The sequence below is a fragment of the Melozone crissalis genome, unplaced genomic scaffold, assembly GCF_028551555.1.
Source record: "Melozone crissalis strain CALT ecotype California unplaced genomic scaffold, PUWL_Pcris_2 ptg000005l_1, whole genome shotgun sequence".
Classification (NCBI taxonomy): domain Eukaryota; kingdom Metazoa; phylum Chordata; class Aves; order Passeriformes; family Passerellidae; genus Melozone; species Melozone crissalis.
In genome coordinates this window covers 48,078,579-48,104,524 of record NW_026535783.1, presented here as the reverse complement: position 1 = coordinate 48,104,524, position 25,946 = coordinate 48,078,579, and the positions used below count along the sequence as shown (strand labels likewise).

The following is a 25,946-nucleotide window of genomic DNA, read 5'->3' as shown; positions in this document are numbered from 1 at the left end:
CTCTGAGTAGGTTCTCCATGCAAATATGAACATCTGCATTTCAAGAGCCTGAAGCCTCTGCAAGAAGAACACATCCAGGGCTCTTCCTTGTCAGCATCCAAGTAAAGGTAGTAGCAAGTTTACTGTAACATGCTACCAACAATTAAGTAGCTGCCATCTGAATCTCAAGAAAAAATTGAAAATACAGTATTGCCCATGTGTTCCATAACCACTTGAGAAAAATAACTGAGCCATAACCAGCCACCTCCACTTCCTGACTGACGCATCATTGTTCAGAGGCATAAGTAGAAAGACTTCTGCAAGTCTCCTTACTTTGTTTTCTCAGAAAGCACTTGGCCATATGGTAAATTTTTGGGACAAGTTTTGGCAGGCAAATACATCTAAACAGGCTTTAATATCTTCCAGGTGCTGGAATATCTGAGAGCAAGAACACCAAGATGATATAATACCATACAAATAGAGCACATATGAAAACAATAACTATGAAACTGACATTGATCACAAAGCTGAAGTGCACTGAATGAATGAGTGCTGAACTTCAAGAAGCTTGAAGAGAAATAGCTCCCTGGCTTATGACACCAAGCTTGGGCAGAGAAACTACAATGCTTTCTGGAGGTCCACTAAACAACACGGACTATGATTCATCAATGCTGCTAATGAAAGGACTGGTCCACCATCCCTAGCTGCTTTAGATGTGATCCTAATTTGCGGTAGGGATAAGATTCTGATTAGATGTAGTCAAGATTGCTCAGTCATTGCCTGATTTAGCCAGGCAATGTCCAAAATACAGAACTCAACCCAAAAAAAATTGGAAAGAAAAAAAAAAAGCCAAGGGCATAAAGGCTTTTATGCCCTATGCATAAAAGCTGAAGCTGGAATTTGGGTAGACTATCCAAAATATGCAACTGCATGATTCAGAAATCTGGATGCAAAAATTATGCATGTGTATTACAGCAGAACAAAATGTATTAAATGAATGATATCACTATATCAGGTTTTGGGCAGAACAAAGGTAAATGTGGATGAAAAATCCAAGGTCAGTCCAATGATGGCTTAGCAGTGTGGACATAACTGCTGCAAACATGGCGGAACTGGAGCTATTTCTTTCTTTATGCAGTCTTAAGAGTGCAGTGCCACTAGACACAGGAATAATCAGACAGCAGGGAGGGCACACCCAGTAGCGTCTGCTAAATCAGTGGAAAAATCTTGAAGCTTTCTCTTCACTCCCCTCTTCTCTTTTGGTGGATGGTGGGTTGGAGAATTGCCTCCTTAGCAAAGTCACATCCAAAATGTAATTAATGAGAATGCGTCTTGCCACACCATTCCCTCCCCACGATATATTAAGAAATGACTCTGCATTCCACCAGGTTGCGTAGCATCACGCCACTGATGTGTTATCAGCAGATGTTTTCTTTGACACGTTGCTCTGCAGTTTGGCGCATGAATCCACAATTTTCACTGATGGTACCCAGGAGATGTACCAGAGAAGACAGTAAGGCAGGGTTATCAAGAACCAAAATGCATTTAAAGCTCTGTTGAGAATAAAGGCGGCAAGAAGTGGGTTTTTTTCCAGACTACAGCAGACTTTCCAAACAGAAAAATATTATCTGAGCCCACAATTGCCTCACACAGACAAAGAATACAGACTCCCACTGTATTCATCCAGAAAAATGTACCTCAAAATTTCACCAAGGAGTTTTCTTAGCAGGCAAAAATCTCAATCAGACGGTCTGATACTAGAAACAGCAAGGTGACTTCTAATCCAATATGATGAATTAAAAGGCCAAACATTCTCTCTAAACACCTAAACCTGTAAATGGGTGTTCTGCTTAGTGGCAGGAGATAGCAGCAACTGAGCAATGCAGCAGCAACCATACAATAGGAGATTCAAGAAGAGACTGGAGAGCAATTCTTCAGAGGAAGGGTATTAGCTGTCTTGAGGGAAGAAATTTTACCAATTTGCTTTATAATCTTTGACAATTTAATTAAAATGCAGCCAGTTCTCTTCTAACACAACTGAAAATCAGATAGAGTTAAGGAAGTGCAATGCTGAAAAAGCTCTGGATGACAAAGCACCTGCCTCAGTAGCTCTCCCCAAGAGACAATAGTAGCAATAAAGATGAACAGGTTATGATGAAATTGGTTAGCTGAGATGAGGATGCCTTTTCCCTCAAATAGTAATGAAAAAGAATTCAGAGAAATAACCAACTAAAGCAACAATGGTTGAGAAAGCAACAATAGAGACATAGATGAAGTCCTAGCTGGACTGCTGAACCACACCTACATGACAAGGCTGCTACCAATTCCCCGTTCCGGGATCTCTTCTCCATTCTTAACAATGGCAGTTCCTGAAATCTTTGTTTTCACCAGCCCAGAACAAAAAACTACCAATTATAAAATCAGCTATCAACTGAGTTTAAATAACTGTAAGGTCCGGCAATAATTTTCTTCATTCTTTATTCCACTAATACTGCAACAGCTTGTTGGGTTTTTGTTTGGGGTTTTTTTCCTCCTCTCCGCATGCACACTGCAATCTATTGTATCAGAAACCACAACGAAAACTTATAAAACTGTCATTTCACTCGCAATACCACCCTGCACCGCCGCCTTAAGAAAAGGACAAATAAATGCCGAGTCAGAGGAGCCCGCAGTGGGACAATAACGCGGCTGAGCCCTTGGGTAAAAGCCTTGTTGCTCATAAGGGTTTTCTTTATTTGAACATATACGCGTCTATAGAACTTGGGTCCTGAAAAAATTGTCCAGACGACAGAAAAGTCCCAGCGCCCTAAGTTAGACACAAAGGCGCGGCTGCGCTCCCGCCCGCGCAGCCCCTGCCGCCGAGAGGGAAAACGCCCCGATCCCCGCCGGCTCAGCGTGGCGGTGGGGACGGGGACTGCGGGCGGCATCCGCCCCGCAGCGCAGCGCAGCCCTTCCACCCCATCGCCAGCCGCCCTTTGTCCGCCCCGAGCAGCACCGGGACCGCAGTGCGGACCGTGCCACGCCCACCTGCCGGTGTCTCCGGGCAGACGGGCTCCGCGGCGGGGGCTGCGCTCCCGAGCCGGTCCCTCCGCCCAGCCATGGCGGGGAGGGGGCTCGCTGCGGCTCCCGCACCCCGCTCCGCAGCGCCCGCACCCCGCGGGGGAACGGGGGGGGGGTGGGGGGGGGGGGTGGGCGATTGCGGCGGGACCCCCCGGGGAATAAAGAGCCGTAGCCCGCGGCTCGGCGGGATGCGGTTCGGGGGCTATCCCGGCTCCCGGCCGCGCCCAGGGAGGGCCAGGGCGCCGGCGGGGGATGTCGCGGCGCTGCTTGCGGCGCCCCGGCTCCCGCCGCCTCACCTCGCTCGATGTTGGTGATGGCCCGCCGCAGGTGCTCCTCGGTCACCAGCTCGCCGATGACCACCAGCAGGTAAAACTTGCTGTCTAGGAAGCGGTGGGAGAGACTGGGCGAGGTGGAGGTCGGGTTGGGGATGCTGCAGGAGGGCTCCGAATCGGCTTCCACCACTACGGTGGCCATCGCCTCCGCCCCGCGGCTCCGGGGCGCTGAGCGCAGAGGGGCCGCTCGGTGGCAGCTCCGCAGGCGGCAGGGAGGGAGTGAGGGCGGGTGGGGAGGCGGCGGCTCTTTTATACGGAGACGGTGCAGGGCAGGGACCTGGTGAGGAGGAGGAGGAGGAAGGGGGGGAGCCGGCGCATCCTCCGCGCCGCCGCCGCCTTTCCAGCATCCACAGCTGATGTCATCTGCGGCAAATCCTCCCCGCGGCGGCCCCCGGAAGCAGGAAGGACGCGGGGGGGCGAACAACGCCCCGAAGGGACGCCAAGGGGTGCGCCCCGCGCCTGGCGCCCGGCCCGGCCGGGGACCCCTGGGCCCGCGCCCCCCGCGTCCCTGCTCCCCGTGCCCGTACGGGGCTTCACCCTGCCCGGGCCGGTTACCCCTAGGCCCGTCCCTTAACACAGGGCGATGAGGAGCCGCAGGTGATGGCCTGGCAGACCTGCTGAGCTCATGCGGGAAAGCCGCCATCGGGTTCCAGCAGCGCCCCAGAATCGGATGAAAAAGCAGTGCCACTGCCCAAAGCCAGTTGTCCTCTCCTACATCTTGCTGTACCACTGCAGCAAAATTTGAGTCATACTTAAACACACACCCTCACCTAGCAATCTAAATGTTCTTTCTTACTTTTTAAATTTCAGAGCAGTTAATTCGATAAGATACTTCACATATAGCCCTTGTGCACATATTCAATGCCCACAGATACATGACACCAGAAAAACACTGGTTTTGGACAACATGCTGAAACCTCTAGTCTTAGCTTATTCAAAGCTGCAGAAATTCAGACGGCTTTGATAAGTGATGTTGACTGGGCTCAAGCATCTCCAGGGAGCAATGATAGCAGAAAACTTACGCAATGACAGGACCAAAGATTTCATTTCTCTTCTCATAGATATTAGTATCTACACCCTAGTACTCAGTGATAACCACCTCTGAAAAGTGTCTTGCTCTCTCCTAACAATGGATGGAGAAGTCAAATGTGATGTCTGAGATGTTCCTCTCACTTTACTAACATAAGCAAGCCACTCGTTTACACTAAGCATCTTGTTTATATGGCCCAAGTGATGTGGGATAAATTTCACTGTGTCATAGGAAAGGATATAAACTTTTATAGCTTGTTTTTTAAGATAACCTCTTGTCCCTGACTAAGACACTTCCTCTGTCTGCAGCTTCTTACAGTGCTGGGAGTGCAAATTCTCTGCCTACTGCTCAGGAGCAAAGTGCTTGCCTGGATGAGCCAGTAAATCAGCCTTGTCTTCTTTGTATTTTGTTCCAGGGCACAGTGGACTAATTCACATGCATTTCAGGTTGTCACTCCTAAGTTTTTTCTGTCTTACTAGCCTAGAGGCCACAGTATCAACCCACAAAGGTTAGAACAGCATCATTTTAAGTGCTGGTCCATAGTGTTGTATCTGTCTATAGCACCTAGTGGTTTTGATATGAATAGTTCCTCTGCATAAATACAGCACTCAGAGTCTTGGCTTACGCAGTGTGGTGTGTTTGGATGTTGCATCCAAAGTACTTTTCCTGAACTGCCGTTATTCTGAAGGTTGTGGAGTGCGGACAAGCGTTTTCACAGCCATGTCAGGCGGCTGAGATGACACAGTGGTAAAGAGCAGCAGTGCTCATTCTTCACTGGAGCTGACACTGCTGATAGAGCAAATACAATGGCGTAGATGCAGAAGAGCTAGCAGCAGTTTTAAGGTTTGCAAGGTATTCAAAGGCACAGTGTGTTCCTCTTGGGATACCCCTGCTAATCTGGACCCCACTGTGATTTGCTCTTTCCTCTCAGTTTCCATGGGATGGTATAGAGGCCTACTTTGAAATAATGTCCATCCCCTGTAGCCTTTCCTGATACGACCCCCTTCCTAATAATTTATCATAATTATAGATACCTTCAAGACTTGCCATGTGGTACCCACTGGAGAAAGCCAGCTTCAGGCTTCTGTCACTGCAATCTGTAGTTTTGGGATATGCCTTTATGCCAACCACCAGTAAGAGCAGCTAGTCTCTCAAGCATGGAAGGGACTTGCCAAGGGGTCTTGCCAGCTGGTTGCAGAATAGACAGATGCTGGCTCCTGGACATAAAGATAAAACAATTACTTAGCTCACAACTCAGCAGGTTAGTCAGAGAAATGCACATCAGTACTCAAAAGGCGCTATATGTACTTTTAACCACTTTCTTATTTTAAGGAAATAGCTGGAAAGATGCCTGTGAATTTGAAAAGAGCTGGAAAGAATGCATTTTATCAGAGAATAAAATTCTTACATACAGGTAGGTGATACAGTTACATTTGAAATAGCCTGCTCAGCTAGTCCTCTATTTTATACTGCAGTGTGAAATAACACGCAGTTAGAACATGGTATGATAAAAGATGAACTGTTACAGTCAAACTGTCTTGTGATGGGTGATGTGTCACCCATTAAAACCCCATGGACAAGAGGTTGTCTTTGGAAAAAAAGGGTCTTGTGCTAACCTCTGCAAAGGATGCAGACCTCTAGCCTTGTCTGTTCACAAGCATTTGCTGCCCCATCTGGGATGGAAGGTAGATGGGAAAGGTGCTTTATCCTCCAGAACATATCTCTGAGGAAGCTGCAGGGTCCCAGCTCCATAGCTACTGCTCATGCTGTGTCTTGCCTTGTCAGGATCTCAGTCAGGTAGATTTGTTTGTTATCATCTTTCCCTACCTGGACACTAATTTATATTTTGCAATATGGAGCATCAGGTCCACTGCTGAGTGAAATGTGGAGATATGCTGCACAAGGCTAACTTAGTGTCCTGTGACCCCCACTGTTTGAGAGTGATACCACCTGCCTATCTGCAGCTAAATCACAGACCTATGCCCCCTCAGTAGAAGAAACAGCAACGTTCATGGACTGTGGAATATACCTTACTGTTTCAAAGAGACAGTGATTGAGATCTGCACCTGTCTAGCTTTTGATTGTCTTGGTTTGATTTTGTTGCTTTATTATGTTCAATACCAAATTGGAGTCCCACAGCTGAATGTGGTCAAATAGTGTATGCAAAGCTGTATTTTTTAGATGTTGTATTTTTTAAAGAGGCAGTTCAAATAAAGTGCTTGAAGTTTAAGACATGCTTCTTGGTAGTATGTGCCATTTGTTACCTGCTAATATTCAAGCTTCATTCAAGTCCAAACTTCAAATTTTAAATAAAGTTTCAGTGATGTACAAGACTTTAGACTGGCCCTTTGTCTCAGGTCAAGTGTCATCCCTACCATGAAAGAAATACATATCCATATGGATTGCTTCACACCAATTGACATACAGACTGGAGAACAAGAGGTTGGAGAGCAGCACTGTGGAGATGGACCTGGGGTTGCATATGAGTCAGGCAGCCAGGAGGGCCACTCGTGTCCTGGGGACATCACGCACAGCATCACCAGCCGAGCAAGGAAGGGGATTGTCCTGCTCTGCTCTGAGCAGGGCAGCCTCACCTCGAGTACTGGGGGCAGCTCTGGGTGCCAAAGTAAGAGTGAAATATAAAACTATTGGAGAGTGTCCAAAGGAAGGCCATGAGGATGCTGAAGGGCCTTGAGGCGAAGGCCTATGAGGAACAGCTGAGGTCTGTTCAGTCTGGAGGACACTGAGGGGAGACAACATTGCAGTTACAGATTCCTCATGAGCGGAAGAGCAGGGACAGACACTGATCTCTTCTCTGTGCTGACCAGTGATAGGACCCAAGGGAATTGCATGAAGTTGTGTCAGGGGAGGTTTAGGTTGGATATCAGGAAAAGGTCCTTCACCCAGAGGCTGGCAGAGCACTGGTAGAGGCTCCCCAGAGAAGCTGGAACAGCACCAAGACTGATAGTTCAAGAATTATTTGGACAGCACCCTCAGGCACATGGTGTATTCTTGGCGTGTCCTGTGCAGGGCCAGGATTTAGACTTCAGTGGTCGTCATGGATCCCTTCCAACTCAGGATATGCTGTGAGTTTTTGAATTTAAGAACTTTACTGAAATTGAACTGTCTTCATTGAGAGAAATGCCAGTCTGAGGATTGCACAATATGTCATGAAGGACATTCCTCACATCAGTAGGATTTCTTAAGGATAGGGAGGAAGGCCTAACTTCTAGAGATGGAGATTTGGCAGCCTAGGCCTGAGGTGACAGAATCACAGAATGGCTGGTTGGAAGGCGCCTCTGAAAGTCATTTTGTCTAATTCCCCTGCTCAAGCCAATGGTAGGTTTCTGAGAGCTATGTTCAGTGGGGTTTGAATATCTCCATGGATAGAGACCACCACCATTCTGGGCTACTTCTGATGTATGATGAAGTCAGGAATATGCAACCAATACTATAGCAGACAATACCTATAACACTGTGTACCTTACCTGGCGCCTTCCCAATCTGACCATCATTCTCAATATACCCACTCCACCATGCCTCCATTTTCTGCAATCTGCCATCCCCATGTGGTCCAACCTTAACCTTTCAGGGTCTCCTCAGTGCATTGTTCCTTTGGGGCAACTCAGCAGGGCCTGCAGCAGCAGCACAGGTGCAGAGGGACAGTCAGCATGTCACCCTGGCCCCAGCAGGGCAGAAGTGTCACCCTGCAGCTGCTGGCCATGGTGTGATTAGTCATGAGCCCTTCCCTGCCAACACCTGGGCATGTGGTTCATGGAGACAATTCCTCCTGCCTTCCCTCATTTTTTTAGGCAGGGAAGCATCTTCATCTCTAACATCCTCAAGCTGGTGCTGCCAGAGGAGCTCCTCCTGCAGCAGAGATAAGGCAATAGCCAGGGTCACCAGAGAGAACTGTACCTGCATGAGCAGACTTGGAGTCCATGAGAGACTCTTGGGAAATACTTTACATTTTAGGGTGGCAGGCTTTATCTTTAACTACATGGAAAATAAAAATTACTTGACCAACATTCGTTTCAGGTATTTTAAAAATATTAGTTCAATTTTTGTGATTACTTTTTAAATTTCAAAGTAGAAAAAGCTGCTATTTGGTTATTGTAAAATATCCATTTCAATTGGTATTTCATCTGTTTCCCACTCCTTCCACTTTCTCCACAGAAAAGGAGAAGTTACATATTAAAAAAAAGTGGAGAAAGCAACACTATTGCTTTTAAAAATAACATTTTTTCTCACTTTTAGCTTTCTGTCTTGAAGTGAGAGAAAAATAACACCATGTAACATTTTGCGTTACTTCCCAGTGGAAACATTTATAATTTTTTATCAGAGTAATTTCCTTCTTTTACTTCAGTGGAAAAAAAATTAGAAGTGAAAAAAGAAAAAAGTACTTTCTTTAACTGCAATAAGAACTAAATTAAAAGAAAAAGATTTTCCCCTGGACTATTAAAAAGAGACAAATTAAAAAATAATTATTTTGCATAATTTTATCCTGAAATTTGCTATGAACAGAACATGTAGCTTTTCATGAAAATAAAATGATTGCTTCTCCACTGTTGGAGGGAAAATACAGCCGTTTTAAGTAATTTTTACTAATTAGGATAGTGCTTAAAATTCAGCAATAAATGATAATAAAAGTATTGAAGGCAATGGTACTCATTGTACCACAAATCTGGTTGGATAATTAAAGCATCATCAGCTGCAAAAACAATGGTAAGACAAAGTGGTTGGAATCAGGCAGTAGTTTTGAGCATGCTTTGAGCTCAGGGCTCAGTTGTCAACTCTTCTGAACAAGAGAGAGAATGTTCTGAAAATGTGGGATATAGTTAGGGTTTCAGGAGCTGAATTTGTCAGAGTTTTAATTCTTATTGAAGGACTGCAAGTTACAGACTTTAATTTGGGTGCTAGGGGTAAAAAACAAGTAATCTCCTATCATACCGACCTGAAGAACCCTATGGTCCACATGTGCTTCCTTTCAAGCTAGTTTTAGAGCTCAGTCTTGACTTAAGAGGGGAGACAAATCAGGCCATGGGTTTAGATGGCTACACATACACTATCATTTGCCTGGTTTGGGGGTAGCTGGGAGCTGGGAGTTCCTGCACGGGGCTGTTGGCTACCCTGAGCCCCCTGTGCAGCCTGGCCACAGGCTGCCCAAAACCTGTCTGCATTGGCAGCACACCCTGTGCGTGCTGGAGGACCATCAGCCAAGCTGTTAGTCCCTTAAATCACTACAGGCACAAAGGAGAAAAATATCAATGAATATGAAAAATGTAAAATAATGAAAACATTAGCTGTTGGCCACGTGCTGCTCCATCCTAGATATCAAGTGACAAAAGCACATGGAGGTGCTCTAAAGAAAAAGGTGGGGTTTTTGTTTGTTTGGGAGGTTTTTTGTGGTTTGTTTTTGTTTGTTTATTTTTGTTGTTATTTTCTCTCCAAGCTGAACTGTTTGAAGCTGCCTCTGGTAACTAAACAGCAAGTAGATATTTTACATAATATTTTCAGGTCATTTTAAGACATGCCTTACAATACTTTTCAGAGGTTACCTGCCAACTCTGCTAGTTCTTTAGGATTGCTTTGAAATTATTATTTTACTAGGGTCCTGTTCTCTCAAGCACTCTACAATAGAAATGACAAATTGCTACTGCACAGAGAATAGAAAGGAAGAAATCTAGGCAAGCATAATTTCATACAGTGCACTGACAGGCTTCCAAACACAGAATCTGGGGAACAGCTCCATCTTCCTACTGGAAAGGTCCAACAGACCCTGGTCCTACACTGGAGGCATCACAACTCTCCAAGGCTGCAGCAATTTCATGTATTGCATAGCTGCAACTAGAGTGGTGCATCATTTTGCACCCCTGCCCAGGACTTTTTGAGCATTCAAGGACTTTGATGCAGCCTTTCGTTCTTATTATGTTGAAAGTTATGATGAGCCCTATTCCTAAAAGAATAGTTTGTGACTCTGATACTGCCTAAACAGTGTTTAGCCATTCTACTGATGTAGCCTGTAGTCCTGCTGTTACAATCATCCCATCCTTAAAGTGTTTCAACTACCACAAGCCTCATACATTTTCAATAGAACTTGATATTCGAGCAGCATAAATGGTAGAAATGGTTGACTTAATTTTATATGTATCTCAAAACAAATTCCACAGTTGGAATTTGTAGGAGACCACCTACATGACGGACCATCTGGTTCCTTTCCCCTTTTATGCACTTCATTTTTTTGGCTTAATAGCAATGTTACTATTTGTATGATTTTGCAGCATAATTTTTGCGTTTGTTAGTTTATTTGTTTGTTTCCCTTTGTTTTCTGAGGTTTTTTGTATTTGTTTGCCCCAGGCACTCCAATAGGCTGACACAAAGTACAGATGATTTAAGGGTGCTCTTTAAGTTAACAAGTCATTCCTAGTGATTGGTTTTGCAGTAGGTTGAGATGTGCTGACTAAGAGTTGCACTGCAGAATTTACTGAAAAGCCTGAGTGGAGGGTGTACAGCAGGGATGCCAAGAGAGCTCAGAAACCTGAGCATTTTGCTAAGGGGCTCCTGTTTCAGGAGTGGACAGAGACCACCACCACTGGGCATTCTAATACAAGGGTTCACCATCAGTGTTTGCTTTGTGCCCAGGGGTGTGCCTTTTAGTCCTGCCATGGCAGTGCCCCAGTGCAAGAGTCCTTGTGGAGCTGGAGCCATGCTATAGGATAGGCAGAGTATGCCATGATTGCCTCCTAAAAGTTGACCTGATTTTTTGTCAGCTTATAATGCAATTTTCTTGCCAGAAGTTGCATGATAACCTCTTTGGGTTATTCTAGAGTGGTGCTATATTTTTGAAATACAAGGAAATTTTGTTGTTTCTCATTATTTGCAAAGGAAATAGAGCAATACTGAAAAGTATGATTTCCAGCGCAGGAATATAGATCCATGACCAAGTACATTACAAAATGCAGAAAATAAGCAATTTTTAAAAATGTTCTTTTCCAGATATTTATAGTCTGGTTTTTGAGGTTGTCCTGTGCCAGGTCAGGAGTTGGATTCAATGACTGTTATGGGTCCTTTCCAAGTTAGGTTATCCTATATTTCTATTAAATATTCCATTCAATTTTCCCTAAGATATCTTGAACTTCTTGTATTGTGGTGTTTTTTTCTAACTTCTCCTTATGCTGGTTCCAAAACCATTTTGAATTCTGAATTTGAAAGGGTAGAGTAGCTCTTCAAAGCTCAAGGTAGGCAAGATTTGTATTAACCTGATCTATTTTAATGCGGTTATCCTCAGGCATACTTTAGAGATAGCAGCTATTATATTATCATTATGTGCAACAATAGTATATACTCATGTATATCACATAAATGATACAAGAAAAACCTCTTTCTCCTCCCAGTAATACTGGTAATACTACTTTTTACATCTTCTACCGCAGCAGCACAGAAATGTTGCTATTTCTGGGATAACACAAAGTGCCATTGCACTCGGTGAAAAGGCATGAATTACTATATCCTTTCCAAGCAAAGTCATGGATATATATTGCATAGATAGAGTGTAATCTCCATTTTTGGGTAATACAGAGGCACTGTATTTTGGCAACACATGGTCAGAACTGTTTTTTCATATTTCCCTGAGAAAATCCTGTTTCCACAAACCACAATGTGTTGACTCTGTAACAGGAGGGAACAGTTTTATTTATCTGGATATCCTTACCACAAACCCTGTATGCTTCCTTTGGATAATTTGTGTTGAGTAGGTTCAGTCACAGTGGATTTTGTTATCACTGAGAGAAAGCACTCAAAAAAATCCCTATGACATATGGGTCATAAAATTGGTTTTTGCTAAATTTGTGCATTTATACATTGTATTTTTAAGAGCATTAAAGTCATTATAGATGAGTCATTCAAAGAAAATGTTTGCTTGTCTCCAGAGGAGTCTCTGATTACCTCTTGCTTTTTTGACATCTCAGGCTATAGGCTCAGTCTTCCAGTTTGGCCACATCATTTTCCTTGGGTTCAGTTAATGTCTCAATCTGATTTGATAGTAACAAACTCAGTAGAGAGTATAAAGCAGCTGTCCATGGCCACTTTTACAGAAAACTAAATTAAAACTGTGGTAGAAGGACCAGTAAGTCTCCATCTAAAGAAAACTGCCAAAGCCACCTTACTGCATAAAGTACTGCAGAGGAATTAATGGAAGAAAAGATTGGGAGACACTGCTGGTTTTGGCAGAGATAGAGTTAATTTTTTTCCACAGTAGCTGCTATAGAGCTGTGTTTTGGATTTGTGCTGAAAACGGTGTAGACAATGTAGAGATATTTTCATTATTGCTGAGCCATGCTTTCTGCCAAAGCCTTTTCTGCTCCTCACACCGCCCCACCAGAGCGGGGGCTGGGAGTGTAGAAGGAGTTGGAAGGGGACACAGCTGGAATAGCTGACCTCAACTGACCACACAGATATCCCAGACCATCCCAGACCATATGGCATCATGCTCAAGATGTAAAGCTGGGGGAAGATGAAGGAAAGTGAATATGTTCAAAATCATGGCATTTGTCTTCCCAAGTCACTTTTACGCATGATGGAGCCTTGCTTTTCTTGAAGACGGCTTGCCCATGGAAAGCAGTGAATTAATTCTTTGCTTGTTCATGAGGTGTTCGCTTTACCTATTAAATTATCTTTATCTCAATGCACGAATTTTCTGGTTTTACCCTTCCAATTCTCTCCCCATCATGCTGGTGAGGGAGCGAATGAACAGGTGTGTGGGGCTTTGTTGTCAGCTGAGGTGAAACCTGACAGAGATGAAGTGCAAAGAACACTGATGAAGTTCTAATAAAATGGACAGGGAGTTATTTTCTCCCACAGAATATTTTCTGAAGTCTAGGTTTTATGCCCCTATTTTTTAGGATTTTTTTAAGGATGATCAAGGTTGATGGTAAGATTGTTTTGCCATTGGCTTTCCTAGTTAGGAGGCTAGCATGGCAGTCTGGCTCCAAACAGAATTGTTGGCATGCAAAGCCCATGTTCTGCTAGCATCCAGCACATAAAGGGGGTAAATATCAAGGCTGTGGAATATTTTTAGGATAAAAAGTTTCCGAAGAAGAACATGAAATCAGGGAAGAGTCATGTTTACTTTGGCTGAAAAGGATGCATCTGATGCTGTGCAACCTCATGTTAAAACACATATAGTTCCTCTTCTCAGGCTGCAGTCTCTGGAGGAAAAGTAGAGTAAGAGCAAAGAGGTGATTAGCAAGAGGGTCATGATATTGTCAATTGAAATTAGAAAGTAATTACAAAAATAAAGGAAGGAATGTAGGAAGAGATTTGGACAGATACAGTAGGTGTTGAAACAAACATTAAATATAATCACTTCTCTTCCCATGCATTCTTCTTGCAAATAACCGCATAGGAATTCATCATTTGGGGAAGAAGAGCAAGAAGGGTGGTTCTGGTACAATTCCCCTTCAGCCCTGCAAAACCCAGGGCATTGCACAATGTGTAGGTCAAGGCGTGCCCCGGCATCCCCTTCAACAAGTAGAATGATTTCTTGCAGCCATGGTTATCTGTGTTCCCCATGGAGCAGAGCAGTGGCCATGCAGTCAGCACTGAGAGGGCACCTGAAGATTCCCATGTGGCTACAAAGGACACAGAAGCCCCTTCTGGAGCCAGCAGAACTGGTTGTGCAAAGCAAGGGCACGGTGTCATGTCCCAGGATTGCTATACAGCCTCCTGCCCAACAGCTTCTCTTCAAGCAGCGCCAACATCCTCTGGGTCCAGGGCCAAAAGCTAATGGGGATGCTCTTCTGAGTAAGCATTTCTGGACTGAGTGCGCTGTGATCTTCATGAATTGAGAAATTTCTCAGGATTGCTTGCAGACCCCTGCCTCCCTCTATCTCTGCGTCGTGTCACTGGTGGCTTAGTCTGTGCATCCATTATTGCACAGCAGCAAGTGCAAAAGGACTAATGACAAGGGTCTAGTGTATCTCCAGATTGGGGTAGCCACTAACATTTTCATTCCATGAGAATTGTTTTCAGTGTCTTCAGCATAAATTCCCACTTAAAAGTTTTTCCTTTTTGTCCTGTTTTTCTTGGGGTTTTTGTTGTTGTTTTGTTCATTGGTTGTGTTTTTCAGGATTTATTTGTTTTGTTGTTTTTCTTGATTTGTTTTAGTTGAGCTTTGTTTTGTTGGTTTGGGTTTTTTTGGTGGGGGGGGGGAGGTTGAGGGGTTTTTTTATTTTGTTTTGGGTTTTTTTCTGAGCATGAGCAGGAAAACATACACCAGAATCTAACAAACACTGAAAGCCAACCTGGGCTATTTTGGGTTGATGCATCTATAGTAATATTTTGCACTGAGTATTTAATTAACATTATCATAAAGTTCTCCTCATGATAAATAAACCAGAATAAAACCAGCTGATCTTCCAAGAACTGAATTTTTCCTCTGCTGTTATTGGCAGTAAAAATTGATAAAGTATTATTTTAGTGTGCAGTGTAAGCTTAAATGATTCTCAAACAATGAAAGGAGCCCACCTGCCAAGGGAAATTATGTATTTTACCTGTGTCCCAAAGATGTAATATAGTTGGCCCTCATTATTCTTCTGTTTTTTCATGTATAAACCACAGATTTTCTTGGCTTTGGAAAGCTGTTTGAAAAGGTGGATATAAATTCTTCAAGAACAGTAAAGTAAGAAGTGCTTTTTCTCTAGGTTTTAGTTTACATTAATTTTCTTCCACCCAATTTCCTACATGTATATTTTGATTTTAAGGAAGTTTCTGCTAGTGTTGCTCAGCTGTTTGTGAGTTTTTACCTTAAGTATTTGTGCTTTTGATGTCACTGATTGGAAAAGGAGGGAGATGTTCATGTGCAAGGGAGTGAAAGTGAAATTATGTAACGCGAGAGGATGATCCTCCTTTTGCAGTCTCCTAACCTGAGGGGTCATTTTATCTACTCTCTAGATAAATTCTAAGCAGGCTGTGATAATATTAACAAAATGAATTTATTATATTGTGACTTTATAATTTTCACAGACTTTAAGATCCAGGCATGCTGAAGAAAAGTCTACCTTAAACTCATATTTTTTAATGTTTTCCTGAGAGACTAAAAAGTTTACTCTGTTGGTACAATAGTACGTCCAGTAAAATATCCAGCAGCATAGCTCTCTTTTTACTTGTGATACAATGCCTCTGGCTTAGTATAAATTCATTATGCAGTACGCCCAGTTTACTGAAATTCTGGAAGCTGATAACAATAATTAAAATACTACATGACAAGTAGTATTTTATTATGCAATCCCACAATGCCTCAGTGAGTTGTTAGGCACACAGCCAACTGCTTTGAACCACCTGGAAGAATTATTTTTACACCTATCATGGATAGTGTTAGGAAATGATCTGATGGGCTTGCAGATCTGTGGTTATCACACACTAATCACGCTGGTAAGATTTCATCTCCTGAGTAACTAAACTGATATTGAGTAAGTGATAATGGCCAGGGGTGAATATTGCTGCTGTCTTAATGACTGATAGAGCTAAACGGCCCAAGACTTAACAACAGGCCCTTAGTCAGCAGGCAGAGCCCCAAATGCAGCTGTGGGTGTTGTGATAAGCTGAGACCGGCTGCAGGTGTTTCAGGAGGAAGGGGAAGAAAAAAGCAGCATTTTTGTATAGGCATAGGATATGCCTAAGGAATAAGGTATGTATGAGCCAGAAGTTATAAATCTGCTTAAGATTTCATAACTGTAAATATGTGCAAATTTATCTGAATAGCTTCTAGTCTTTTTATTTCTAGTAAAACTTATTTTGTCAAATCAATTAAAATATCATAAAAGGTTACATTTCCAGAAAATGTGATATCCTCAGTCTGGATACTTCATCCTCTGATGTCCAGTTTAATCAAATATAGCCTTGATTTTCAAATTTATTTGTGTACCTTTCCAAGCCTTTGCTCATACTGAGACCAACTTGGTCCATGATGAAGTCACAGCAAAAATCACAGTTGTTTCCCTGGGATGACAATTCTTGTGTGGTGGTTTTGTGGCTTCAAGATACTGCCAGGTTAAAATTTGTAGTATTTGTCTAATCAGGACCAAATGAATAACTTCATTTCTTTTTTTCATTGCAACCTTAAGAACACAATGATTGATCCTTTTGTATTGCTACTTAATTCATGTGCATTAGGTAATGAACACATCAGGATTTCCCAACAGTAGCCATGACAAGTTAAGCTTGAAAATTCACCATGAGTATTGAGAATAGTCATGTTCTCTAAGAAAGACACTAAATGTGAATTTCTAATAAGGGAGGATATTTTTTTATATACTCCTAATAAATCCTTCCTAATTTCTGTTCTGTGTACTGTCAGGAGAGGAGATGGCGTTCAGAGCAAAAGCCTAACTGGGGTGCTGTGAGAAGCACAGTGCAGGAGTATCCACTTTCCTCCTTCTGTTATAGTGGGAACTGAGGAAGCTGAAACATTCAGGACACTAAATTAGATGCCAAAAAAATAAAAGTTACTTGAAAAAAAATTTAAGCTTTTTTGTTGTATAGGAAAAGTAACTGAGTTACTAGTTTTGCATGAAGGCTGAAGTAGTTTTGGTTGCTCAGCGGATGACAACTCATTGTTTCTTAGAAAATATTGTTATTGATGCATGTTGTGATTTAGGAATGATACTCCCCAGCTTAGAGCTTCCACTGAGACTTTCCAAACCATGTTGCTTCTTGCTTGCTCCCCTTCCTCCTCCCCTCTCCTGCACAGGATGGAGAGGAGAATTGGAGGCAACAAAAGGTTAAGGGTTGAGGTGAGAACAATTTACTGGAAACAGCAATGAGATAAGAAAACAAACACTGACAGCAACAGTATAAATAAAATAGTGTACGAAAGAGAGAGTAATTCACTTGCTCACTGAAGAGCTTGACCTGACCACAGCCACACCACCTCGATTGCTCCATCCAGCTCCTAACTGATGCCACTCAACTACTCTCCATTCCTCTGCCATGCTTCCTCAACAGGAAAGAACCCCTTCTCCTCAGAAGAGAGTCCCTTTCCCCTGCCCCTGGCAATGATGTAAAGTGGTCTAGAATAACCCCAAGTCCGAGATGTGCCCTCTCCGGGGTACTGCAAAAGTTAACCCTGTCCTGGCTGGAACTAGGACAGTAACTGAACTGAAGAGCATGAACATTTTGACACTTGTTCAGTGGTTTCATTGATGAGTTTCATCTAAACTTAACTGTCCAATAAGGTGTTGGAAGGAAAATTGATTTTCTCTTCTTAATGACTGAAGGGCTTTAAGCATTTTTGCCTTGATTGTTGCCTCTGGAACATCATTTTGTACTACATTCTCAACAGTTCAGAATGCAAATTCAGAAAACGTATCAACACAAAATTCAGACAGACAGTGTGATCATGACAGTCCCATGCTCTTTGAAACCCATCTGGAGAGAGAGCTCAAATTCCACAAGTCTTTGCCATTTTCTGTAACACAAAAGGGAATTTGAAACATGCAGTGGTAATGTCAATTGCCTGGCTGACTTGTAGGCTGGTTTAGGTGCTCTCGAACAATGGCTTGCTCTTGCACAAGCCTTGGTCTGGTGAATTACAGCAGAGGGACCACGTGGTGACAGAAGATGCCATTTGATTTCTCACCTGTGACCATAAGGTCTGTCAAAAAATTTTAAAAAGGAAAAAATTGGGATAACTGATCAATATCTGGGCTGCAAGAAAAATAGCTAAGTGCTGCAAGTATAGAGTTTGTGAGCCTGCACACAGGTTGGAGGTGTACAGTATTAACCTGTCATTTAAATCAGTTGTGTGAGAGAAAAATTTATGAAAGATGTTTGGGAAATCATAAACCTGGAAAACTTCAGTGCAACAATTAGTAAGAAGGGTGTCTGAATATGTATTTAAATGCCGTATAAACTCTCCATCTTAGAGAAAACCCTTAGCAGAAATCTTTGGGCAAGCTTCATTCATGGAAGTTGCTGACAGCAAAGTGAAAGGGCAAATGGCAAAGGCATGATCTCTATAGAAACACAGTCACCAGAGCCTTATGAACTGTGTTTCCAAGGGCAGAGCTGGACAAGGTAAGTGGAGCTATCATAACTCTCCTTTTCCCGGCTCTAGACCTGTCATGAATAGCTATGCTGCTTCTTACTTCCCTGACAGCTTAAAAGAAATGCAGCCTATAACTACTCTGTTGCTAGCCCAATGTGACTTCTCTTAGTTATCAAAAGGTTTGCCACAATGTGTAACACTGGAGAGCACAGATAAAATCCCCTGCTTTAAGTTTTAATTTACTATCATAACCCTAAGTGAAAATGCTGTCCAATGCTTTCCATGAAACATAATATGAGAATGGATTGGAAAAATAAAGACAAATGAAGATTTTCCTGCTGTGCTGCTCTCCTTGGTGGTGTGATGGGCTTAAAAGCTGGTTTAAAACCAGAGCTCTGCAGGTGGCTGCAGAAGACAGGCACAGTCTGTACCACCTGGCTCTAAAGAAATTTCCACTTTGATTGCTTATAAGCAAGTTGCCTTGAAAGGTGCTATACCATCAGCAAATGATGCCAAAAGTGCTCCTTCTCTGGAAGTTTCAGGCTTTTAGCACTAGGACCCCATCCAACTGAAGGCTCAGCAGTGATGATAAAGCAAAGCTAACAATCAGCTCAGCTAGACAGAGAGTAGTCTCTTTGATGTAGGTAAGGAAAATTGCTTTTTTCAAACAGCAGCATTCAAGATTTCCTTTACCTTTTTTGTTTTTCTTGCATTTTACCTGGATCAGAGAAATGGGGAGCCTTGAGACTTCTAATGCATACCTTGTTATGAAAATAGGTTAGTGTTGCATTCTAGCATCAGTCTTGTACAAAACAGAACACTTATTTAAAAATTCCATTCCTTCACCTCCTAAAAGCTTGTCAATATTTTCACTTTTTTCTGCTGTTGTGCTTTGAGTCCTCAGACTCCCTTAGTCCTGTCTCTTATCGGAAGGCTATGCTGGAGGACGGCTGAACTCCCTCACACAGTGCAGGGAGTTGTGCCAGAACAGATTGCAAGGAGAGTGATGCAGCACAACTCGGCTCCCTCCTTCTCTCAAGATAGAAACTGGGCTTTGAAAACAATAAGCCTCTCCAGCAGGCATCCTCAGAAGCTCCCCACCGACTGCTGATTACTGTCGGCATCCAATTACTGCCTGGAAGGTGTAACAAGCCAAGCCCCAGTTCTTTTCTGATGTACCACAGGGTGAATCACTGCTTTTGTAGTCTTGAAAAATATAAATATTTGATGAGCTACAGGCTATCATTGTCTCCCAACTCCTTTTCCTGCACTGTGTTTTTCACACAGGAACCAACTTAAAATCTGTGTCCATACAAAGATCACATATCCACCCCTGTGAAATGAACTGTTAAGATGAATGCATCTAGGTGCATCCTAGATGATAATTTAAATCCTATTATCCTATACTTCAGGTGACAGAAGGACTTTGCCATGAGTTACAGATTTTCTCCTGCAAGAGCTAATTTCTTTAGCAATTTTCCTTGGATTCTTCAAATGCCATAACTTTTCAGTGCTATTAGTTGGATTCAATATTGGTAAAAAAACACCTAGAAATGCTACAACAGTGATGAATGTTATTGTCTCCACTGGAGTATTGATCTGAGATTGGTCAGTAGCCCCCAGTTACTTCTGAACATAGCAGTTCCAAGCTGGCAAAATAGAAGTCAGACTAAGGGTAAGGTCACCAATAAGTTGAGAACAGAAATACTCTATTCAGAATGATGCAAAAAGAATAAAAACCAAACAATTAGTGTAAATTTTCAGGAAAGAGTAAAGATTACCAAATTAAAATAAACTTTTTTAGTTCTTAAATTCAGTGTCATCTTTCTATGACAGAACTTGGACAAAGGGATTTTTGAGAAGCCTGATACAATGAACTAAGAGCTTCCCTGTAGTTATTAGCTGAAAGGAATATTATCGGTTTATTTCAACACCTGAGAAAAATCAAAGCAATCCTGAAATCAAGGTCACCATAAAAAAGGCTTGCCTAGTAATTCAAACCATGAGTTTTCACACAGAACATTCACAGAGAAAAAAACACATTCACAGAACCTGATAATAAAATTTGTTCCTTGTTTACTCTATAGCTAGAACAGTTCTCATAATTTACTGCTCACTGACAATAGTTTATTCTTCAATTTTCAGTAGTCTCCAGTTATATTAGAAATACTGACCCAACACTGTTATATTACTCCCTGAAACCCAATATCATGCATCTTCACAGCTCACACACACTTTTAGATGGAATGCTTTTATTTGGATTATTGCAGCTAGAACAGGAAGAATCATTACAACACCTCCCTGATGAAACACAGAGCCTGTACAATGCACACAACAATATCATTGGTTTTGGAATGGACCAACCCCAGAAAAGGATGTGACCCTCACTCTGTACCTAAGGAGGCACAGCACAGAGTTGACATGGCATGACTGCCTTGCTACTCAGCAGCAATAAAGATATGTGTTCAAGAACTGCTCAAGGCCAGGCTGGATGGGGCTTTGGGCAACCTGGTCTCTGCCCATAGTAGAGACTGTGTTTGATCTGTAAGATCGTTTCCAAACACAATCATTCTGTAATGGTTAATATTCCAGACAAAGCCTTGGGTTACATGCAATTCCCTCAACATGCTAAAAAATGTCAAATCTGTATACTCTCATCCAAAAAATAAGTGTATGAAGCCCCAGACCTTCACTTGGGAATACTCTGTTTCGGGCCAAATATCGCTTTTTGGTTATGTCCTTGTAGCATCATGAACTTAAAAGATTAATTACATGCCAAATTCCAAATGATCAGGGAACAGAGGCAGGACATTAAGAAAGCAAGAGCCATACAGCTTCTTTGTTTTATATTATCACGGACTCTTTCAACCCCAAAGGGGAAGGAGTAATATCTCTAACTCTGATCTCTTATCTTGAATTATTTCAGTTGCTGGATATTTTTGCCTAATCAAAGCACAGCAATTTCTTTCATGAATTTACTTTCAACAAAGAATCAGCTTTGGTGAAGTAACAGATTTGAGTTTCTGAAACAGTTACTTCAGGCTTGGGCAAGCACATCTGTAGATGAGGCCCAGATCTATTTCCAGGTCCATTAGAGAATAAGAGTGATGCCATGGTGATCAATGCAATTATTTTGGTTCAGATGGAAATGGTTTGGCAGGGACATTACAAAGGGGCATCAACTGAAATGGGTTTCTTTTTATTAGATAAATGATGAAGATGGTTTCTATATTGTATTAAATGAATGTATGTTCACTTGTATTTTCCAGTGTAATCTGTAATCCAGTAAATTTACAATCTTTTTAATAAGCATATGTCCAAGAAAAGTATTTGGTAATCAGGACACAGGGTGTACAGAATAGCAATTTAGTAGTCTACATCTAATTGCTGAAAAATACATCTGAAAGTGGAAAAGTGGATATACATAGAATGGTCATAGAAGGTTAGGTTGAAAAAGACCTTTAAGATTGTTAAGGCCAACGCTGTAAAGTCCTCAGATAAACCAAATCTCTAAGTGCCACATCTACACATCTTAAATACCTCCAGGGATTGTCACTCATCCACTACCCTGGGGAGCCTTTTGCAATGTTTAACAGCCCTTTCAGTGCAGGAATTTTTCCTAGTATACAATCTAAACCTCCCCTGGTGAAACTTCACCCCATTTCCTCTTGTCCTGTCACTTGTTACTTTAGGAAAAGAGCCTGATCCTCATGTCTCTACAACTTTTTAGGTAGTTGTGGAGTGTGGTAAGTCACATTTCGCACCCCACCCCAACTCCGAGCCGCCTCTTCACCAGGCTAAACACCCTCAGCTCCCTCAGCTGCTCCTCACAGGACTTGTGCTCCAGACCTTTTCCCAGCTTCATTGTCCTTCTCTGGACATGCTCCAGCACCCCTTTCCTTTTAGTGAGCTGCCCAAAACTGAACATAGTTCAGTTCAGCTCTTTCCCCCCACATCCAAAAAGGAATGGAGATTCTCCTTAGGTCTCTTTCTGTTGGTAATGCATTAATAGAACAGAATATAGATTTATGTTACAGTAACAATATTAATATAGAAGAAATACTCTATTCCTTCTTTTGTTACAAACAAGGGGCATATGCAATGAACGGCATTTTGCTTTCACTTAAATCCTTCATAATTATTGTTCCTTCTTTTCCATTGAACCAACCCCACTCCTCCTCCAAAAAAAAAAAAAAAAAAGAAAAAAGATATGGTAGTGATGGATGAGATTGCTAAAAAAAATGTGGTTTAAGGCCGTCTACATGCTTGATATATGTGTATAACAGCATTCAACATTTGAAAAAATAAAGTAAGATGCCATGAGATAAGATTCCATGAGATATTTGACAGTTCCCCTTTAATTTGAATGCTAGGTAATGCGGGTGTTGTTGGATGGATGCCATGAGTACAACTCTGAAAAAAACTATCCAGACCATTTTGATTTTGTCCTCCATCAGTGTAATGATATCCCAGGAGGCTGATGATGGACTTTCTTGTTTGTGGCATGATGGTCCTTGTAATTTTGATTTTTATACCCAGCAATCGTGCTCTTATGAACTGAGGTCCTGGAAAGGAACATTTTAATACCCCTACCTTTATGGGTACCTTGTTTCCTTTCCTTTTAAGAAAGAAGACAGGCTATTTGTTCATTTTTCATGATAAATTCGAACCATGATGAGACCATTGTATTTGTCCTTTTTCCTTATTTCTTCAATGGCTATCTTATGGACTTGTTTTGATTCACTGAAAAGGAGCCCATTAATAGACTCTTGAGTGGTATGATTCGTTATTCAGTACCAATGTAGTAAAGCCTTTCATGTAGTTTGCCAAAACCCAGAGGTCTTAATTTCCCAGGTTTCACATTCCTGCTTCTGCTGGCAATGTTGGAAATGCAATAATTAAAAAAAAAAAACGTTGGATGCATAAGGTATAAGTAAGAGATATCACTTGGCTGTCAAAATGGATGATCATATTGTGTTTTACTGATAAATGGTGTTTACCTTTTAGATTTAATGCATTTTTTTAAGCTTTAACTCACAGAATGAAAACATCTACAAAGAAGTGGTGCTTTCTTTCAAGGCACAGGCACATATGCTTCATATCTCAGTAGTAACACACTGATTCACAGCAACTGCAGCTTCTGTGACATGTGTTTGGATTAAAGTAATAGAAAATAAATGAAATGTTTGAATTCCAAAATACTGGCCAAATCTTTTATTTATTGAGTTATGTAAAAGAATTTGCTTTTCAATGGATTCAAGAGGAGGCAGGGAGCAGTTGGATGCACTGGAATGAAACCAATTTACAGAGCAGTCTTTATTCTGTCAGAAAAAAACACGGCCACTGTCTTATTGTCCACAGCCAATCACATCAGTGTGAGACTAGGCACTGCTTTCAAATTACACTGGTCAGACATACACTTATTTACTAATCCCATCCCTTGAGCAGGCATTATTTAATTGCACAGCCAGACAAAGTTTAGTAGCAGTCAGGTCAGAAGATTCATGAAAGAATCATGATGAGACTGGATTCGATCTTAATATCTACATCACTTGTCAAATCTTTTTTCATGAAATAAGAAACAGTGCTGAGTTTCCACTTTGTGATGCTATTCTGAGACTACACTGAGCTGTCAGAAGAGGTTCAGAAAAATCTAGGATACAGGGCAGAGAAAATCCATCTGCCAGAATTTTTAAAAAGGAGCTCTTGCACGGTCTGAACTGACTCTGAGATTTCTGAAGAGCTGACTGATCCCTGCTTTTCAGACTTTAAGGCCTTCAAACAATAATGGCCTTTTGAACCAAGATAATATGCATTATTATAACATAGTGTCAGTCTAGAGGTTTCACTGGAGCAGGTGCTCAGTTTTTGCTTTGGGGATGGTTGAATCTCCCAGAGCTGGCAGCTCAGGCTGAGGTGGCACCCAGAAGCAGCTCTGTCTGAGGAGCTGGCAGGGCAGCTCTGTGTAGGCACAGAGGTCTCCCCAGAGGGGTACAGCATGTGTACAGCATTGCACATGGGCAAAGCCCATGGACACAGAGCTGACTAGGATGTCCCCGCCGCTCTTAAGGCTAAACAATACTGTGGAAGCTTCCAATGTGACTCTAATGATAAGAAAAACAGCAGTCCTATATTCACTTTTTTCCCACTGCACATCCATCTTCTGTGTTAGATGCATTTTACTCTACAGCCTTTCAAGATCATCCCTTTTCCCCACCCTCTGAGGTGCTGTGTGTCTGAAGTCAGGCTTGTTCTTTGCTGTACAGACTGAGGAGGGGAAGATATGGAAATATCTGTGTTACCTCACGTCCATACACACAAGCCCCATGCACATCTGGAAGAACAGGAGACCCCAGTGGCTGTGCAGCCCCCTGTCCATCCCCTTGTACTTGTCCTGCAGCTGTAGCCAGGCTGGACAACAGCCTTTTCTCATGCTGAAACTCCAACAGTGTGAAAAACAGAGTGTCAGGCAGGATATGAGGTGATCCCTGATACATGCATATTGCAGACTCCCTGGATTTTGCACCCAGGGGTCAGTAGGAATTTGAAGTCTGACACATCCCAGCAGTGTTTTCCTGTTGTTTTTTTTTTTTTTTTTTTTTTTTTTTTTTTTTGAAGGCATGAAGCCAGTTCCTAGTTTAATGTGTGTATTTGTGGGTATGCTGCCCACCCCATGATCTGGGAAAGTTCAGAGAATACATCTATTGCAAAAGAACTGGGAATAAAAAATTCCTGTGAAATTCAGCCTATGTTCATAGCCACTCAAAAATCATAAGCCTCTAATTTCCCAGTCTTCAAGAAAGTCTGCCAGGATAAAGAAAATATGGTTTACATTGTGCTATATTGAGCAGGGAGACCCTCACACAGAGGTCACAAAACTTTGCTTACATTCCACCTGGCTAGAAGCATGTAGCTTCCTTGGGAAAAAAATATGCTCTGGTTGAATTATTCAGTTTTACTTCATTATACACACAGGTATACTTTATGATTACTATCATTATTCATTTCTGGTTTTTTATTATCCACTAGCTCACTTCCAGGGTGAATGATTTGGTGGTGGATGTGGCAGAAATCTGTAATAAAAGAACAGTGACTACTTCACACAGATGAAAATGTCCTTCTCTGGCTCGGTCCTGGCTCTTCCTACAAAAGCATGAGCTGTGCAGTGTTCAAGGCCAACATATTTCTGCCAATAATAGAATTTAACAATTCCCCCAAACAAATAGATGCATGAAGAAGAGAAGAAAACAAGGGTAACCTGAGAGGGTGTTCATGTAGATTAGCTGTGTTTAATCTCAATTTAACTCACCATCTGCCTCCTCCTAACCTGCATGTTCAAGACAGCACTGTGTTTCAAAAAGGAGTGAGAATTGCCTGATACATGTGGATGAAACAGCTGATTCCTGTACAGTAGTTTGTTCATGGTTCTCTTTCTGTCCCATCAGGGTGCCTTTGTTTTAGCCATGCTAAAAATAAACACTGTACACTTGCACTGTGGTTC

The 25,946-nt window shown here is 42.1% G+C and overlaps 1 protein-coding gene and 1 long non-coding RNA gene across 2 annotated transcripts in view; one reads left to right on the top strand and one right to left on the bottom strand.

Annotated features, from left to right (window-relative positions):
• MAP1B (microtubule associated protein 1B) overlaps positions 1-3,554 on the bottom strand; it is a 66,772-nt gene extending 63,218 nt beyond the window's left edge. The window contains exon 1 of the mRNA XM_054289107.1: positions 3,336-3,554. Within this exon, the coding sequence (XP_054145082.1) occupies positions 3,336-3,513 (178 nt within the window). The 5' untranslated portion in view covers positions 3,514-3,554. The remainder of the gene's footprint in view (positions 1-3,335) is intronic.
• On the top strand, positions 3,335-25,926 carry LOC128945374 (uncharacterized). The gene is made up of 3 exons (XR_008483874.1): positions 3,335-3,405; positions 18,326-18,474; positions 25,475-25,926. It is a non-coding gene; the product is annotated as an uncharacterized LOC128945374 (long non-coding RNA).
• The last annotated feature ends 20 nt before the right edge of the window (positions 25,927-25,946 follow it).